The sequence below is a fragment of the Gorilla gorilla genome, chromosome 15 (assembly GCF_029281585.2).
Source record: "Gorilla gorilla gorilla isolate KB3781 chromosome 15, NHGRI_mGorGor1-v2.1_pri, whole genome shotgun sequence".
Classification (NCBI taxonomy): Eukaryota; Metazoa; Chordata; class Mammalia; order Primates; family Hominidae; genus Gorilla; species Gorilla gorilla.
The window spans coordinates 88,480,366-88,500,849 of record NC_073239.2 but is presented as its reverse complement, the minus strand read 5'-3'; the positions used below and the strand labels follow the sequence as shown (position 1 = coordinate 88,500,849).

The following is a 20,484-nucleotide window of genomic DNA, read 5'->3' as shown; positions in this document are numbered from 1 at the left end:
CTTTAATGGTTTCTGGCCTGAGAAAATACAGTAATAGAGTTGTCATAAAGTGAACATTAATATGAATGTAAAAAACAAGTGGTAATGGTTTTTTTTGAACACTTGACTTGAACCTTTCAGTCAAAGGCTAAGGAAACAGACCCAAGGGACATAACTTATTCAAATGGCTTAGCTGGAGAAGAACAGAATCTTATGACCACAGAATGCAAGTAGAACATTTCGGGTCAAGGGAGTAAAGCAGAAAGAAAAGAGGTGGGAAAGGTAAGAGTTGGTGTGGTTCACAGACCAGAGCAGAATTTAGGACAGATAGGTAGGAGACAGGGGCTGGGATCAGATGTGGAGAGCCTGCAAGACATGCTGAGAAGGGAAGCTCGTGGAAACCAGTGACAAGATCTGCTGAGAAGGGAAGCTCATGGAAACCAGTGACAGGATCTGACTGAGAAAGAATCATAGGAAACTTTAACCTCTGGCATGAAGGATAGGATGAACAAGTGATAAGGAAATGAATTTAGGTGGACAAAAAAACAACACAGAAAAGGAAGAATATGATGGGTATTTAAATCAGAGTGGCCTTGGGAAGGGAAAAAGAAGAGAATGCGAAAGACAAAAACACTTGGAAGTAAGATAACAGAGTATCACTAAAAACTGGTAGGAACGGCCAGGTGTGGTGGCTCACGCCTGTAATCCCAGCACTTTGGGAGGCCGAGGTGGGTGGATCACCTGAGGTCGGGAGTTTGAGACCAGCCAGACCAACATGGAGAAACCCTGTCTCTACTAAAAATACAAAATTAGCTGGGCATGGTGGCGCATGCCTGTAATCCCAGCTACTCGGGAGGCTGAGGCAGGAGAATCGCTTGAACCCGGGAGACAAAGGTTGCAGTGAGCCAAGATCGCGCCATTGCACTCTAGCCTGGGTAACGAGTGAAACTCTGTCTCAAAAACAAACAAACAAACAAACTAAACTGGTAGGATCTGGGAAGCTAGAGAGGAGCAACTACCTGCATACAAGTCCAAAACACAGAACATGATGTTCTTCGTGCCTTTGTGCTCAACAAAAGAATTTACACCACTTAATGATTAGCTTTGCCATGGAGAAAAAGCACATGAGAGTATGTTAGTTCATTTCTCTCTGGCCGGTGTAGACAACACATTAGATATTTAAGTCTTGTCTTTAAAAGTCCTATATTTAATTTCCCCGGAGTTCAGGCTTAGGAACTATTACTAAGTGATGCCAACCCCGGAAACTTGCTTTGCATTCAATGGGGGAAATGAAGCCAAATGCCCTATTTAAACTAGTTTCAAAACCATTATTTTCTAGATGACTCAAGGGTATTAAGTATTAATGCATAACAAAAATCCTAAAGTGAATTAGCAACTGAGAGGCAATAAATCGATAAGTGGCCCAATTATACAAGTTTACAAAGAAAAAGGAGAACCTCATAGTCCCAAACTTGTTCATAGGTGTTTTAAAAAAAAATGCTGTGTGGGTTCTTTTTATTTTTCCACGTCTTTTTTTTAGCCCAAACTTCATTTTAAAATAAAAACTCATATATTGTGTATATTTAGATTCCTAAAGAGCTCTAACAGCCTGTTTCACTTACAATTAGATAGCCCCTGGTTCAAAGAATGTACTTTCTAGGTCTCAGACAATGGGTCCCAAAGATAGTGGAAGAAGTCAAGAATCTCTTTCCCTCCTTCTTCTTGGGCGAAGACATGAGCTCAGCAAGAGCTTGGAAGAGTGAATTAAGTCTTTGGTGGCCTTCTCTTATACCTAATACCCTGGCTCCTCAAGTTGGCTTGGTGCTTTCCAGTAGCCCTAAGCAGGATACACAATACCCCAGTGGGGATCTGAGGACTCCAATTTCCTTGGGCCACACTTAATGGACATATCTTTCTCTGAATCAAAACTCCTCATTCATAGACTGCATCTATTCAGAGTCCAATGAAAAGAAGAGGTCCAGATCTAACCATCTTGTCCACCTCGATCTCCACCAGAATAAATGGAAGGGGACTTTGCTTACTCCAAAGACAGCTGTAACCATGTGCTATTAAATTTAATTGCTTTGCTACTGCTACTATTTGCTTTCTTCCCCATTTCAGTTAAACCTCAAACCTCTCTCATTTGCGACTTACCTCACTAGTTCTAAAAATTATTCGGTAGTTGTACGGAGATCCATTTTCTTTCATTTCATCTGGTTTTTCCCTTCGAATGCTCACAGCCACTGGACCAAGATTCTCATCAGCCCCAAAATAGTTCCAGTGTTCTTAGGTAAAATAAGACAAAACAAAGTTAGAAAATCTACCTAACACTTTGAATATGTTACATTCTGCTCAGTATTTAAGGTTGTCACTCAGAAATTTTATCAATAAAATGTAAACATTTAACAAATATTAATATTCTTCAGTTAGTTATAAAAACAAAGACTTGGCTACAAAGGTTTAGTTCCAGAGAAGATAACACTGAACACGGGTGGCCTGTTGAGTTTTTTACTACTCTACAGATTACTACTCTACTATTTCTCAAAATAAATTTGTATTTTCTCCCTATCTCCCACCATTTAAATAGGCTAAATTTGTGCATGCTTCCTTGCCTAAGAGAAGGCTTGTGCCAGGGCTTTTTAGTTTTTGTTTTTCAAAAACATTCTAAACATATTGAGAACAGAGTTTGAAGAAAGGGGGATTCCACCAGATTAAAAAAGATGTCCCTGGATTGGAGAGAGAGATGTGTGCTGCGAGTCTCTGGGCAGCACTCTGCTCCCAGGTGGCCTGTGTATGGTGGAGTAGGAGCTCAGAGCAAAGAGCTTCACAGTGCCCCAGGGAGGCAGGACCCAGGGCTCTGGGCCATAGCACGGTATCCCACAGTGCAGGGCTAATGTAACTTGTGTGTCCAGGTGACCGATGAGCCTAGGGCCTCTCTTCAATGTTCTGGCCTTTTGCCTAAGGCCCCAAACCTTAGCACAAGCCTCCAAAGGACTGGCGCTGAATTTACCTTTCTCTTGCAAAAAGAAAGATAGGGATCAAAATTAAGTTAATTTATAGAAAATGCTGAAAAGTGATATTTACTGTGCATATACATCTTTTAAAAATTTAAACTGTTGATACATACATGAGATGTTCACAGATGAGGAAGTCCACAAAACATGAAAATATATGAAAAACTAGAACAGATAATTTGTTTTACAAACCTCCAAAATGCTTACTTTACATTATTGTATTTCATTTATACATTATTGTATTTCATTTATATCTGACACGGCTAAATGACTGGATTGTGACATAATATCTCATTATCACACAAAATGCATACACATTTGAAAATACATGTTATTTCCATACAAAATATAAGTATTTGAAAATCCATGAGAATAATAAAAAATAGCATAAATATCAAATCATGTAGTTTAAAATTTAAGTAATGCATATGAAAATACTTTGCAGGTACTAAAGCACAATTACAAAAGCTACAATCATAAATGTTGAGGGCTCTCTAAGACTATTATCATAAGCCATGGAAATTCAAAAGAAGAAAAACACAATGGGAATACAAGCAACAAACATCTCATATATAAGAAATAACCCACTAAATGTCACAAAATTTATGTACAGACACTTATGCATATCCTCAAAGCACAGCACATGAGAATCACACTCAGATTATTTACTCTTACTTTGCACACAATTCTAATAAGCTTGGTTGTCTGGTCTTCAAGCTCACAGCTTTATTTCAGAGGTGTGATAATTCCAGGTGTTGACAAAGTCCAGGGTGTAGGGCTGATACAGACTTGCATGCAGACAGCAATGTGATAGAACAACTGACAACAAGGAAGAAAACAGAAAGGGAGGAGACAGAAATAGTATAAAAAAGCGGACAAGAACTTAAAGAGAAACAAGACAGCAGTCTGGGGCCATTTACTGAAGGAGCAAAGAGCTTAACATGCTTTGATAACCTCAGAGGATATTGTACCGCTGCAGCACAGATCAACAGTGGATGCATCAGAGTGTGAGTCACACTCATTACCTGGTCGTTGTACTTCATGGACTCTAATAAAAACCAACTTCTAGGAACTCAAGTACACCCCACATATTTCACAATGGGCAGGTGGCATGGCAGTTCTCTGCTGCTGGAGAAATTCCCAGATATAGGGCCACTATGAATTCATCACCAATAACCTCAATTCATCCTCATCCTCAAGCTTTCCCTGGTCAGCAACTCTCTCCGTTTCTCCAGGGCAGATGTGGCAAACATGCTCTATTCTCTGGTAACCACTCCTCATCTACCTTCTCCTCAATCTTGGCAAATGACAATGTGTCTACAACACAAAGGATATAAAGAAGCCATTTCAGATGCAAACCTAATCACCATCCACACAAATTCACCAGCATCCAGACTCTAGCTTCTTTTTCTGTATGATCCAAAGCCCCACCCCCACCCACTTGCCCATTCCTCCTTCCTAGGGACTCAGGTGCCTTGATGACCCTCTTTTTTTATCTTCAACTTCTCCCTCTAGACTTGCTAATTCCCATCATCCTTTAATTACCTGTAAACTCACATTTATTCTCAACTCCTTATGACCTGTCAGAACTAAAGAATTATCTCCTCTTTCCTTTCTTCCATTGGAAACTTCTTGAAATAGCTGTCCAATTCCTCACTTCAGAATTATCATCTGACTTCTACTGCATGGGTCACCAATGACTTTCTCAAAGTTAAAACAAATGGTACTTTTGGTCCTTACCTGGCTCAAACTCTCCATAACATCTAGCATAGATGATCACCTCATGTTTTCTAGAAACACTCTTACTTCCTTGTTCCTATGACATCACCCTCTTCTGATTTTCCTTCTACCGCTCTGGCTGTTCTAGCTCAGTTTTCCTCCCTCTTCCCATCTGAATAATCCACCTGCTTTCAGAACTTCAACTGCCACCTCAATGTTGATGACTCTCAGAGGTCTACATGTCCTCCCCAGACATCTCTAAGCCTGAGACCTTTTTTTGGTTTTGTTGTTGTTTATGTGTTTGTTTTGAGACAGTGTCTCACTCTGTCACCTACACTGGAGTGCAGTGGTGTGATCTTGGCTCACTGCAACCTCTGCCTCCTGGGTTCAAGCGATTCTCTTGCCTCAGCCTTCGGAGTAGCTGGGATTACAGGTGTGCACCATCATGCCCGGCTAATTTTTTATATTTTTTGTAGAGATGGGGTTTCACCATGTTGGTCAGGCTGGTCTTGAACTCCTGACCTCAAGTGATCTGCCCGCCTTGGCCTCCCAAAGTGCTGGGATTACAGGCCTGAGCCACTGTGCCGGGCAAAAGCCTGAGCTCTTTATATTTACCTAATGGAACCGTTTGTCCCACGCACATCTGCAAAAGTGAACCTATCACCTTCCCACAGAAACCTATATAGCTCCCCGTCCAGTCCCTATTTCAGCAACTGCTACCACATTCACCCAGTTGCTCATGCCAGGCCTACTGCCATGCTCTGTGAATTCCAGCTTCTGGACATCTCTCAAATCCATCTTTTCTCATCCGACTGCCACTGATTTATCCTATCATCACTTGCCTGAGTGTTTGTAGTAGTCTTCTAACTGGTTTGTTTTTATCCAACTTAATTCACCCTGCCAGATGATCCTTCTAAAATGCAAATCTGACCAACTACTACGAAACTTAAAACACTTAGGTTCTTGTACCCTTTTCATGGTTTCCCAAAGGTTCTCATAACCTGTCACTGTCAATCACTCCAGCCTCAGCTCAGACCTTTCACCCTCTTAAATTTGGAAAACCAATGATACTAAACTTCTCTTTCAGGTGCTCAAACTCACAGTCTTTTATCATCTGAAAAAAATCTGCTGAGAACATTCTTTCCATAACCCCTCTTTATTTGGCTAAGTCCTCTAATTTTTAGGTCTCATCCGAAGTATGACATAGACATCTTTGAAAAGAGGGACTGAATACTGGAAGAAAATGAAAGTGTTTACTTTGGATATTGATACCAATAACTTTATTTTAAAGTGTTATGAATTCATAACAACACAAATTATTAAAACCAAATATTTAATATAGCTCAAGAACAAAAATAGAAACATTACAAAAATGTAAATAAAATATAAATTTATAAACTAAAAATATTAAACATAATCATGTCAGTATTACTGGTAGACAAAATACAAATTGTGTTAATAAGGTTACTTTGTTAATAATAAAAACTGTAAAATTAATGATAATTCAAACTTTTTGTGTGTCATTATCAAAACCTGACTACATTTTTTTGTAACTTTTCCCAGCTGCTAATGAAGTATATTTCTGAATTTGGGGAATGGTGATGGGATAATTATAAACTAAATTCCAACACTTTCTTCATACTCTAGCTTCAAACAAACTCATCTCTGGTTAGATAACGCTAGGAAGATATTTTTGAACTTGTGTCAAGTTTTTTCATTAAAAAAGAGCTCTCGCTATTATTTCCCAAATAGCTTTTCCAGCCAGTCTTCATCAGTATCAGTTCTATTGGTATGGATGGAGACTCCGGTCCAACTTCCCATGCTAAATTCACCACTATCATCACCAGACTCTACTTTTTCAAAAAGTCTTTGAACTTGAAAAAAAACTATTTTTACAATAAAAGCTCTGTTTTTGTCCACTGTCCTTTTTTTCTCTTAAGGATTACAGAAGTATAGAAAAAACTCTTTCCATATGAACATAAGTTTATTCTATTCAAAATCCTAATGTACTATTTAAATTTAACCCTCTGGTACAGGAGCATTTCATTCAGCAAATCACCATGCATCACAATTTTCAGTTTTTTTTTTTTTTTTTTGGAGACAGAGTCTTGCTCTGTGGCCCAGACTGGAGTGCCGTGGCATGATCTTGGCCCACTGCAACCTCCGCCTCCTGGGTTAAAGGAGTTCAATTGTTCAAGCAATTCTCCTGCCTCAGCCTCCTGAGTAGCTGGGACTACAGGCACGTGCCACCACGCCTAGCTAATTTTTGTATTTTTTTTAGTAGAGGTTTCACCACATTGGCCAGGCTTGTCTCAAACTCCTGACCTCAGGTGATCTTCCCACCTCAGCCTCCCAAAGTGCTAGGATAACAGACATGAGCCACCACACATGCCTACAATTTTGAGTTCTAAGCTAGAAGATACTGGACTGCAGTCTCTTCCTTCCTTCAGGCCCCTAGTCCCTGGGCAGTGTGTCTACATTGCTCTGTGATGTAGCACTTTAAATTTGTTTTCCTATCAGCCATCGACTTCCATTGTTTGCTAGTGAAGATATCCATAATTACAAAGTGTTCTTCTAGCCAAATCCACAATTGTCTTTCTCTTTCTTCTGAAGTGAAAAGTTTAGCAGGGAAGGGGAGTAAGGACAGGGGAGTTACAGATGAAGTGCGTCAAAGAAAGGCAAGGAAGACTTCAATGAGCAAATTCAGGATGAGAAAAGTCAGGGGAAGGGAAGAGGAATTGGAAACTCAAGTAGAGTGGATAAAGCTTCTGATGGATGAACTGAAATACAGGTATTAAACCACCAGAAATTAGAATATTTTAGAGCCAGCATACCGGGATGCCAAAAACCAATACAGCAATCACCATATTAGAATGATATAATGCAGCAAAGCAAAGCATTTTGCCAAGTACTCTAATAATCATATCAACCAAAAAAAAAAGGTACTTCCTTCTTTTTTATACATGTGGCAACTTTGATTTAAAGACGATAAGTCACTTAGCCAGAAGTAGTATATAGCAGTACCAGATTTAAACATATTAAATCAGCATTTGAAATGCTGATTTCAAAGCTCATTTACTTAGCCATTACACACAATATTATGTTCCCATAAGTTTCTAAAATTTTATTATGAATAAAAAAATCATTAAATAAAACTTGGTTCCTAAAGGAATAAACTATTTATCTAGTCAGATGAGACATAATGCTTTATTTCTTGATGTGCTGTTTAGCTAAGGTTTTGTTGAAAGGGGGAGAGATTAACATTATATCCATATACGGTTGACTTCCTTCCACCTACTCCATTCCTCACATTTAAATGTTTAGTGTGAAGTTTTCTTATTAGTTCTGGTTCTTGAGTTTTAACCAGGATGGTACAAAGAGTAACAATAAATAATTATGTCATCATTAAAATATTCCAGGTACATAGTTTTATTTTTGGTTGATATTTTCACAATAATGATTATAATAAAAATTTCACATTCTTAGTGAGGGGAAACAGCGAATAGTTCAAAGCTCAAAGTAATTAGATCAGGTACAGTCCAATCACCTGATTATAAGGTATATACAAGCATGTGTGTACAAGGCAAAGAAAGTTAAGCTTGGTGTTTTACTTGTGAAGGGGAAAGGAAACTACAATTACAAGAGTTACAGGGCTTTAACTATCAATTTTTTGTCACTTGCACTGGTTATCATGGTATCTGCAGGCTATGTATTAATATTTCAGTTGCATACTTCCCTGAGGACATCTATAGCATAATCTGAACTGAATATAATTATGAACAGTAAAAATATAGTTTTACAAGTAATCTGTAAAGTTATAATTTATTGCTTGAAACATCTGTTTACAATAGTTAATTTAAATTGTTTAATAGAAAAAATAGACATCACAAACATGAATCAAAGAAACACAAAGCAAATAAAACTTAGCTACTATCTCATGCCTAACCCAATATAAAAAACAATGTTTCTGAAATAAAAAACCAGCCCTTGGTAGAGATGTAATATATTCATATATTGCTGGTGGCACTGTGGATTGGTATCAACTGCTTTTGAAAGCAACACGGCAAGATATGTTAAAGTCACAAAAATGTTCACATCCAAATCTTAGAATTACCCTAATTGATCATACAGAAAGAAAAATAAAATCTTTTCCATTTTTCCCAAGAAAAAAACACCATAAGTCAATGTATAATGGGGATGCTAAATATACAAGTAATAAGCAGACAGACTTGGGCTTCATCATATATCAGCAGGTCAAAGAATGGAACAGTGACAACTTCAATAGCTTAAATTAAAATTATTTCACCATTTTTAACATTTAAACTATTTTTTTTTAAATAGTCTACTTGGTTGGTTACATGTGTGCCACCATCAGCACAGTTAACAACATAAAATTTCACCCTCAACGTTTTCATCAGTTTAATATTTTCATTAGACATATGCATGCACACATATGTTTATTGCAGCAGTATTTACAATAGCAAAGACTTGGAACCAACCCAAATGCCCATCACTGATAGACTGGATAAAGAAAATGTGGCACATATAAACCATGGAATACTATGTAGTCATAAAAAAGAGTGAGTCATGTCCTTTGCAGGGACATGGATGAAGCAAACTAACACAGTAACAGAAAACCAAACATCACATGTTCTTACTTATAAGTGGGAGGTGAACAATGAGAACATGGACACAGGGAGGGGAACATCACACACTAGGGCCTGTCGGGGGTGGGGGTCAAGGGGAGGATTAGAACAAATACCTAATGCATATGGGGCTTAAAACCTAGATGACAGGTTGATAGATGCAGCAAACCACCATGGCACATGTATACCTATGTAACAAACCTGCACATTCTGCACATGTATCCTAGAACATAACACAACATTAAATTAAATTAAATTAAATTAAATTAAATTAAATTAAATTAAATTAACAACCAGGAAAACCACTCACTGTTCAAATTTTTCAGGTTTTGTTTTTGTCCAACTTCTTACATCTTAATCTGACTAATGACTAAGAAAGAGAGGACAGAGCTAAAGGATTGGAGAATTCAATGTTAAAAATAAAGAAATTTATTATTTTGTTAAAAGGAAACACAGGTCTGCCAAAGTGGACATAATAAGAGGCCAACTGTTTAAAGAATGGCTCTCCTTCTGGGAAGTGCACCACTCAGATTCTCAGTTTCTGGTCCTCAAAGGGCTCATCCTAATTTTAAGGGTGGAGGTTCCATGAGAACTAAACAGCCTAGGACTTCGCACCATAATCAAAAGCAGGTCAGAGTAATAGATGGGGACATTTAAACAGGACCGGCCACATGCCAGAATTCTGTCCCAAAGCATGGCACTAAGCTTATAATTACTGTTGCCTAAGAGTAATTGCTCACATTTACAAAGTGCATAGTACTCTGACATTCCATTTCTTCTTCCCATAGGTAACACTTAAAAAGTGGGGTGATGTATTTGCCAAGATTACATGGAATTTGGGGGTTTAAAACAGTATCTAAAGTAGCACCTAATAGGCCTCTAATTTTTCAGTAAAAGGCAAACTTTAGTATGAAGTTATGTTGATATTAATAAATTGCATCTAAATGATTAAAGAAAAAAATACAAAGAAAACCCTATTTAAAACAAAAGGACATACATTCCAACTTTTCTGTACATAAAAACATTATTTTTAAATAAAGAGAGGATAAAGATTAGCAGAATCATGAGAGATTTTTTATTGGTTGCTATCAGTCTATGACAAATGGCCAATAGTTATATTTTTAAAAATTGAAACTCACTAGTGATCAAAGAAACAAAATGTCTTTTGTTGGTCTTTAATAAATGTTCAAAAATATAAACTGTAAATATTCAAAGTAGTTAAGAGAATGTTAAACTACAAGTCTTAAACACACCAGTGGATCTTTCTGGTCTAAGCTTTCTTAAGAGCAATTTGGCAATAAAAATCAAGGCTCCTGTAAAGCTCACATTTCATTTACAGGGCTCCACCTTATGGAAATAATTAGATATGTGGAAAAAACTTATATTACAAGGCTGTGGCTAGGAACAGAAATTAGGGGGTCTATAAACTTGACTGAAAAAAATGCATCTTTATTTTTACTAACTTCTAACTGAAATTTAGTGTTTTCATCAATTATAAATGCAGACAACAAACAATATTAGTTGTACATGTGACTTTGACACCAATAGAAATCACAGTTTAATATTACATTAAAGTTGTTGCAGACATATCAGAATATTAACTACACTCACCCCTACTTTGAAATGATGGTAATTAACAGAGCTGCTGCCAGGTCTTTTTTTCATGAAATAAGAAAGAAGCACATCCATTACTATATCTCAAAATTTTAACACTTCTGCAACTGTGCTTCAATATGCTTGGTTTGCTTTGTATTTTTACTCCATGCACTTTAAAACATTATTCTGGCAGGGCGGGGCAGGGTGGGGGGCGCAGGAGAAGTGGCTTACTAATCAAAGTCAAGGTAGGAGGACTGCTTGAGCCTAGGAGTTCAAGACCAGCCTGAGCAACAGTGAGACACCATCACTACAAAGAATTGGGCAGGCGCAGTGGCTCATGCCTGTAATCCCAACACTTTGGGAGGCCGAGGTGGATGGATTGCTTGAGGTCAGGAGTTGGAGACCATCCTGGCCAACATGGTGAAACCCCCTCTACACTAAAAATTCAAAAACTAGCTGGGCATGGTGGTGATGTGCACCTGTAATCCCAGCTACTTGAGAGGCTGAGGCAGGAGAATCACTTGAACCCAGGAGGCGGAGGTGGCAGTGAGCTGAGATCACCCCACTGCACTCCAGCCTGGGCAACAGAGCAAGACTCCATAATAATAATAATCATAAATAAATAAATAAAATATTAGCTGGGCACAGTGGTGCACACCTGCAGTCCCAGTCATTTGGGAGGATGAGGTGTGATGAGCACTTGAACCCAGGAGATCAAGGTGGCAGTGAGCTGTGATTATGCCACTACACTCCAGCCTGGGTGACAGAGCAAGACCCAGTCTCAAATAGGTAAATAAATAAAAATTTATTCCAAGGAGAGTTCGTAGGCTTCACTAAACTGTTATCGGGATCAATGGGGCAACAACAACAACAACAAAAAGTTAAGACCAGCTAATGTAAGCATTATTTATTATAACAAGAATTGGAAAAAACAGCTGAAAAACTTTAAATAAGAGATAGCATGGCCCAATATAGAAGCAGGACAAAAATATACAACTGTATTTAAGACTCATTATTTATTTTAAAAAGGAGTATGCACGTATTAAGACTGATGGGGCAGAAATAAAATCAATAGCATTCCCAAAAATTTATTTTCTATAGTTTCTATTTTTTCTATAATGATATACATATATAACTTTTATAATTGGAAGTTTTTTGTTTGTTTTTGTTTTGTTTTGTTTTTTGAGACAGAGTCTCGCTTTGTCACCCAGGCTGGAATGCAGTGGCACGATGGCTCACTGCAACCTCCAACTCCCAGGTTCAAGCAATTCCTCTGCTTCAGCCTCCTAAGTAGCTGGGATTACAGGCATGCACCACCACGCCCGGCTTACCTCTGTATTTTTAGTAGAGACGGGGTTTCACCACGTTGGTCAGGCTGGTCTCGAACTCCTGACCTCGTGATCTGCCTGCCTCAGCCTCCCAAAGTGCTGGGACTACAGACATGAGCCACCGTGCCTGGCCAGAAGATTTCTTTTTTTCAAGTATAAAAAATGCATTTGGTTTGCAAATGGTCAATGACTATAAAGAATATGTTTAAAAGTTGCATATTAATGCAACTTTTTATTTTTAATGTTAATACCAATTCAAACATTAGCTTAGGAAAAAAAATTAACATCTAAATGAAAGAAATTACAATGAAACACTTATATGTAAATGAATTTCCTTATATTTAAAGCACCCTTTATACCTCCTTACCAGGGATATTGCAGCAAGATGTCTTCCTATGGAAAAGGCTTTTGAAGGATTTAGGGGGAAGTCTCTAACAGGTAGCCAGAAATTCAGTTAAGGCAGAAGTCACTACTGCTAACAAGGACAGGGACCATGCAGTGTCCCAAACACTTAGCAAAATCTACCTATTTGTTGACTAAATGTTCACGTGAGTCCTAGAGATGGCTTCTGCTCATGCTTCTCTCAGACTTGACTTGAATGCAAATAGGAAGATGTCTCCTCTCATTGCCTTGATGCTCACATTAATGGGCTCACCATACAGAGGAGGGAGCTCCATTAGAAGACTGGAAAAGGAATTGATGCAATAAAGCAAAATTTTTTTTGAGCACCTAATTTCAGGGCTCAGAATGAGGGTCTCACTGTCTGAAGATATAATGAGGTATACATTTGGGAAATAGGTGGCAAGTTTGATTATGTGTGTCATCAACTTGTACTGAAACAACAGATCTAAAAGGCCCTTTGTTTCGAGAATGCCAAACAAAGAGCACAGAAACTCACTGGAATATGGAAATCAGCAAGCAAGGTAGTTACTTTGATCTTTTTATGTGGATGGTGTTGGGGCACAGATAACAATACCCCAAAGTATGGTGCTTTTGCATGCTGGGCACTTTTTAATTAAAGAAACTGAAAAGCCTTAGAAGCTGTCGCAGAACCAAGGACCTTCTAAATCTTCTCTAGTTTCTCCCCTGAAAGCAAAGGGAGGGACTCTGGAATTTCCTTATCTGACTGAGGAAACTTCTTACCAAAAGAAGTGACACTGTCTTAAAACTCCCTCCCTAGGAATCACATCAGATAACCAGGAAAGACTAACCACTTGAAATCACAGGCCAATTTTCTGTAGTGATGGTGTCTCACTATGTTGCTCAGGCTGGTCTTGAACTCCTGGGCTCAAGCAGTCCTCCCACCTTGCCTCCAAAAGCATTGGTATTAGTAAGCCACTGCCCCCTGGCCAGAGTAATGTTTTAAGGTGCACGGAATAAAAATACAAAGCAAAACACCAAGCATATTGAAACACAGTTGCAAAAACGTTAAAAGAGAAAACACTAATAGTCACCACACCATGCAGGCTTTTCATCTATTATGCCGATGGCAGTCCCTGGAAATTACCTGGGCGAGTTTATCTGCAAATTAAAACCACCATTGTTCATAGTGAAGTTCTGCCCCTCACCTTCCTGTCACCTCCCCCTGGAACTCGGAGAAGCTTTGTTCCAGGACATTATCTATTCTTTGGGCTCATTCATTCCCCCTGAAAATCATTTACTACCCTCACAATTGCCTACATCCCCCAATTCCCTCTACACTATGAAGGAGGTGCTATTTAAGCTTCAATCATCTGGCCAATCTTTTGGTGTCACATCTTCTATGGTTCCTGTGTTTATGCATGTATATGACTGTATATGAAGGTTTTTATTTGTTTTTAATTTTTTTCTGCCTGAAAAAAATAAAAAGTTTTAACTTTTTATCTGGACTCCTTTTAGACTCAGAGAAAAGTTACAAAAATAGTACAGGTTATTTCCATATTGCTCACCCAGACTCCCCCAGTGCTAACATCTTACATAACGACATACAGTACAATAATCATTGTCAAAACCAGGAAATTGAACCTGCTTGGTTGGGACTGGTTGGGAGCGTGGAGAGACTCCTCAGTGCAGGGTAAGTGAGAGATCCCCCACGAGCCACATTTCCATTGTGGACTCACTCCTGTAATCCTAGCTATGGAAGAGCCCCATGACCCTTGCAGGCCCTGAAACAAATATAAGGAGATGCCTGGAAACCGTGCCAGGGCAGTGCTCAGGACGAAGCCCACAATTGGTCCAACATACCCTCCTGAGTCCTATGCAGCTACAGCATGCATAATGACACCATTTTGACAGCCTAGTCCCAAAGAGACTGCACCCTGCCCTAGGGATCAAAAGCACTTGCATCTCCACATTCCTGGAACCCCACCAACATCCCCTATATGCAGCCACTGCCACAGCAAACTGCTACCACCAGGGCTGAAGCATGGGCCACCTGGCAGCAACCCCCCTTCCTCCAGCAGAGGAAGATCACCCATTTTCACACGCCCAGACTTCACGGCCTGCAGGTGCCTTTGTTGTGGGCTGCCATCACTGGGGCTGAAGCTCAAGGGAAGGGCATGTTTTCCACCTGTCTGCATGTGGCTGCTGCTACTGAAAGCAATCCCGCCACCCCCAGGAGCACAGCCACAGAGCAGCCACTGCCATCCCCACCTGAGCAATCTTCCAGGGGTCTGGGGATAACTCAGCCCCTGCCCACCATAGCCAGTGTTTCATGTGCCATCAAGGAGGCGGAGGTCAAGCTTTCTCGGCCCACCATAGGCACGGCCAACACCAGCGCACACCACTTAGAACTCAGAGGGTCATCCCACCACTGTTACTGCTATCACCCCTATCATGCCTGCTTCCCAGGGCCCAGGACTCCAACAACTGTACAGCCCACTGCCATCATTACTGGTATCCAAGCAAGCTACCTGTAGCCCCAGAATTAACCTGCCAGGACCTGCTGGCACAAGTGCTGGTGTTTGCTGCCCTGAGGCCCAGACACACACAGACTCAGTCCAACACTGCTACCACTGGACTCGACAATTGGCCCACCTCCCAGGCACAAGCAAAAGTTCAGCAGAGCCTCCATTAACAACTGTACCCTAAGCCATTGAGGAAATCACAGACACAACTTATGCTGTTTACAGACAAAGACATTATACAGAGACTATACTACTACATGCACCCAGAATAAAAGTCAAAATGCCCTCCCCAATCATCACTACAGATACATTTTCAGAAAAAGTCCGTCCCCACGAAAGTAAACTCAAAAAACTGCAAGAAGCAACTGTTACATCAGATGTGTACATAGTAATGTAAGTACATAGAAACCATGAAAAAACTAAGAAATATGACATCTTAAAAGGAATAGAATTAAGTCTCCAGCAACAGATCCCAATCAAAAAGAAATATATAAAATCCTAAAAAAGAATTCAAAATGTTGATTAATGAAGCTCAGTGAAATACAACCAAATACTGAAAAACAACACAAATATATCAGAATATGAATGAGAAATTTACCAGAGATAGAAATTATAAAAAGAAACAAACAGAAATATTAGAAGTGAGGAATTCATTGAATGAAATACAAAATACATTTGAAAGCATCAACAATAGACTAGATTAAGCAGAAAAAAGAATCTCAGTACTTGAAGACAGATCTTTTGAAATAACATAGTCAAAAATTGCAAAAAAAGAATAAAAAAATGCAAAGCCTATGTGACATGAGACATTATAAAGCAATCAAATATTCAAATTTTCAGAGTCCCAGAAGGTGAAAAGAAAATCAAAGGGTTAGAAAATATATTTAATGAAATAATAAGATAAAAACATTCCAAGTCTAGCAAGAGATTTAGATATCCAGATACAGGAAGCTTACAGATCCCCAAACAGAAACAAAAAAAGGGTCTTCTCCACAGCACATTTTGGTCAAACCATCAAAAGCCAAAGACAAAAATAGCAAGAGAAAAGTGTGTAGTCACTTATAAAGGGACACCCATCAGACTAACAGTGGATTCTAAGCAGAAAACTTATAAGCCAGTAGAGAATGGGAAGATATATTAGAAGGGCTGGGGGAATAAAAGAAAAAAAATAAATAAATAAACCTATCAGCCAAGGCTACTATACTCAGCAGTTATCCTTCATAAATGAAGGAAAAAGAGTCTTTCCAAGAGAAGCAAAAGCTGAGATAACTCATCTTTTTTTAGTATTAAATTCAGTGCTAAAAAAAAAATGCTTAAGTGAGTCCTAGCCCTGGAAGTGAAAGAATGATAACTACCATCATGAAAACACACAAAAATGTTACCACTCCAGAAATCCACCAAACTTGGCCAGGTGCAGTGGCTCCCACCTGTAATCCCAGCACTCTGGGAGGTTGAGGCAGAAAGAATGCTTGAACCTAGTAGTCTGAGACCAGCTTAGGCAACATAGTGAGACTTCATCCCTAGAAACAAATTTTTAAAAAAATTAGCTAAGGCCAGGTGCAGTTGCTCAAACCTATATTGTTCTAGCACTGTGGGAGGCCGGAGCAGATGGCTTGAGCTCAGGAGTTCAAGACCAGCCAGGGCAACATGGTGAAACCTCGTCTCTATAAAAAAATATAAAAGTGAGCCAGGCGTGGTGGTATGTGCCCATAGTCCCAGCTACTCAGGGGGCTGAGGCAGGAGCATCACTTGAGCCTGGGAGTCAGAGGTTGCAGTTAGCTGAGATCAGGCCTCTACACTCTAGTCTGGTTGAGAGAGCAAAACTTTGTCTCAAAAAAAAAAAAATTTATATATATATAGATATATAAATATATCTATATATATAAATATATCTATAAATATATCTATCTATCTATATATAAATATATCTATAAATATATATATATATCTTGCTCTTGCTCTGTTGCCCAGGCTAGAGTGCAGTGGTGCAATCTCGGCTCACTGCAACCTCCATCTCCCAGGTTCAAGTGATTCTCCTGCCTCAGCCTCCTGAGTAGCTGGGATTACACGCGCGTGCCTGGCTAATTTTTTTGTATTTTTAGCAGAGATGGGGTCTCACCATCTTGGCCAGGCTGGTCTTGAACTACTGACCTCGTGATCCACCCGCCTCGGCCTCCCAAAGTGCTGGGATTACAGGCGTGGGCCACTATGCCTGGCTGTATTTCTTTTTAATTAGTAAGGCATGGTGGCACATGCCTGTAGTCCTAGATATTCAGGAGGCTGAGGTGGGAGGATCACTTAAAGCCTGGGAGTTCAAGGCTGCAGTAGGCCATGATCACACCACTGTACTCTGGCCTAAATAACAGAGTAAGCATCTGTCTCAAAAAAAAAAAAAAGAAAGAAAAAAAGAAAACCACCAAATCACAGTGGTAAACAATATGAGAAAGAAACCGATACATAAAATAACTAGAAATCAATAAAGTGACAGAAATATGTCCCCCCTATAAATAATAACCTTGAATGTAAATAGATTACATTTTCCACAGAAAAGATATAGATCGGCTGAATTGAAAAAAAAAATATATGACCCAACTATATAATGTCCACAAGAAACTCATCTTACCTCTGAAGAAACATAGAAACTACAGTAATAGGATGAAAAAGGTATTCCATGGAAATGGAAACCAAAAGTGAGCAGGAATAGGTACACTTAGATAAAACAGACTTTAAGTCAAACAAAGTAAGAGACAATGAAGGCCATTATATAAGATAGATCAACTCAGCAAAAAGATATAACAATTCTAAACATATCTGCACTCACCACCAGAGCACCCAGATATATAAACAAAACATTATTAGATTTAAAGAGAAAGACTCCAATACTATTATAGTTAGAGCAGTGGTCCCCAACCTTTTTGGCACAGGAACAGGTTTCATGGAAGACAATTTTTCCATAGATGGTTGGGACAGGGGACAGGCATTAGATTCTAATAAGGAGGGCACAACCTAGATCCCTCGCATGTGCAGTTCACAATAGGGTTCATTTGCGCTCCTATGAGAATTTAATGCCGACGCTGTTCTGACTAGAGGCAGAGCTTAGGTGATAATGCTGGCTCACGGGCTGCTCACCTCCTGCTGTGCAGCCTGGTTCCTAACAGGCCACAGACCAGTGGTTGGGGACTCCTGAGTTAGAGACTTCAATACCCTGCTCTCATCCTTAGACAGATCATCCAGACAGAAAATCAATAAAGAAACACTGAATTTAAGCTACACATTAGACCAAATGGATATAACAGACATTTACAGAATATATTTCATTCAGTAGCTGCAGCATACACATTCTTTTCATCAGCACATAGAACATTCTCCAAGATAGACTGTATGTTAGGACCCAAATAAGTCTCAACAAAACTTTAAAACTTGAAATAGTATCAAGTATCTCCTGAGACCACAATGAAATAAAACTAGAAACCGATAATAAGAGAAACTCTATAAACTGTAAAAATAAATAGAAATTAAACAATATGCTCCTGAATGACCACTGGGTTAAAGAAGAAAATGAAGAAATTTCTTGAAGCAAGTGAAAACCAAAAAACAATGTACAAAACCAATGGGATATGGCAAAAACAGTGTTAAGTGATAATTTTATAACAATGAGCAACTACATCAAAAATAAAGATTTCAAATAAGCAATCTAATGGTGTACCTCAAGAAACTAGAAAAGTAAGAACAAACCAAACCCAAAATTAGTAGAAGTAAAGAAATAACAGATCACAGAAGAATTAAACAAAATAGAGACTAAAAACACAATAGAAAAAAATCTACAAAATAAAAAGTTGTTTTTTTTTTGAAAAGACAAATACAATCAATAAACCACTTGGTAGGATAACCAAGAAAAAAAAAGGGAGAAGACCAAAATAAAATCAGAAATGAAAAAAGAGACATCACAACTGATAACTACAAAAATACAAAAGATCAGAGGCACTAACAAACTAAAAAACGTACAGGAAATGGATGAGTTCCTGGACACATACAACCTATCAAGATCAAATCCAGAAGACATAGAAAATCTGAAGAGAACAATAACAAGTTATAAGATCATGCAGTAATAAAAAGTCTCCCAATAAAGAAGAGTCTAGAACCCAATGGCTTTGCTGTTGAATTCTATCAAACTTACAAAGAATACAAATTCTCCTCAAAGTATTCCAAAAAACTGAAGATGGAATTCTCCCTAACTCATTCTATGAGGTCAGCATTACCCTGATACCAAAACCAGATAAGGACACAACAAAAAAAGAAAACTGCAGGTCAGTATCCCACATGAACATACATGCAAAAATGTTCAACAAAATATGAACAAACTGAATCCAACAACACACCAAAGAAATAATACACCATAACCAAGTGGGATTTATCTCAGAGATGCAAAGATGGTTCAAAATATGCAACTCAATAAGTATGACATATCACATCAACTGAATGGAAGACAAAAACCATATGATCATCCCAATACACATAAAATTGTTTGGTAAAATTTTGCATCCCCTCATGATAAAAACTCTCAACAAACTAGGCATAGAAGAAACAGACCTCAACATCATAAAGGGCATATATGACCAACCCACAGCTAACATCACAATGAATGGGGAAAAGCTGAAATCCTTTCCTCTAAGAATTGGAACAAGACAAGGATGTCCACTTTCACCACTCCAATACAGTATTGGAAGTTCAAGCCAGAGCAATCAGGTAAAAGAAAGAAAGAAAAGGCATCTAAATTGGAAAAGATGAAGTCAAACTGTCCCTCTATGCTGATGATATAATCTTATATCTAGAAAAAACTTAAGTCTGCACCAAAAAAACTTAGATCTGGATCATTAAATTCAATAAAGTTGCATTATACAAAATCAACATCAACACAAAATTCAGTAGTGTTCCTTTACACCAATAATGAATTAGTTGAGAAAGAAATCAAGAAGGCAATCCCATCTACAACAGAAACAAAAACAAAAACAAAAAACAAGAAAAGAAAAATACCTAGGAATAAATTAAACCAAAGTTGTAAAAGATCTCTATAAGGAAAACCACGAAACACTGTTGAACGAAATTGAAGAATACACAAACAAACATGTCCCATGCCCATGGATTGGAAGAATTATTATCATTAAAATGACAACATTTTACAGATTCAGTGCAAATCCTCATTCAAAATATCAATGTCATTCTTTGCAGAAATAGAAAAAACATCCTAAAATTCATATGGAACAAAAAAAGAGGCAGAAGAGACGAAACAATCCAGAGCAAAAAGAATGAAGCTGGA

The 20,484-nt window shown here is 38.5% G+C and overlaps 1 protein-coding gene across 37 annotated transcripts in view; it reads right to left on the bottom strand.

The window, feature by feature from the left end:
* Positions 1-20,484, bottom strand: part of SIPA1L1 (signal induced proliferation associated 1 like 1) — a 415,163-nt gene that overhangs the window by 118,210 nt on the left and 276,469 nt on the right. For all 37 annotated transcript variants that reach the window (XM_063697940.1, XM_055362226.2, XM_055362236.2 and 34 more), the window contains one exon: positions 2,134-2,264. In XM_063697940.1, the coding sequence (XP_063554010.1) occupies positions 2,134-2,264 (131 nt within the window). The remainder of the gene's footprint in view (positions 1-2,133; positions 2,265-20,484) is intronic.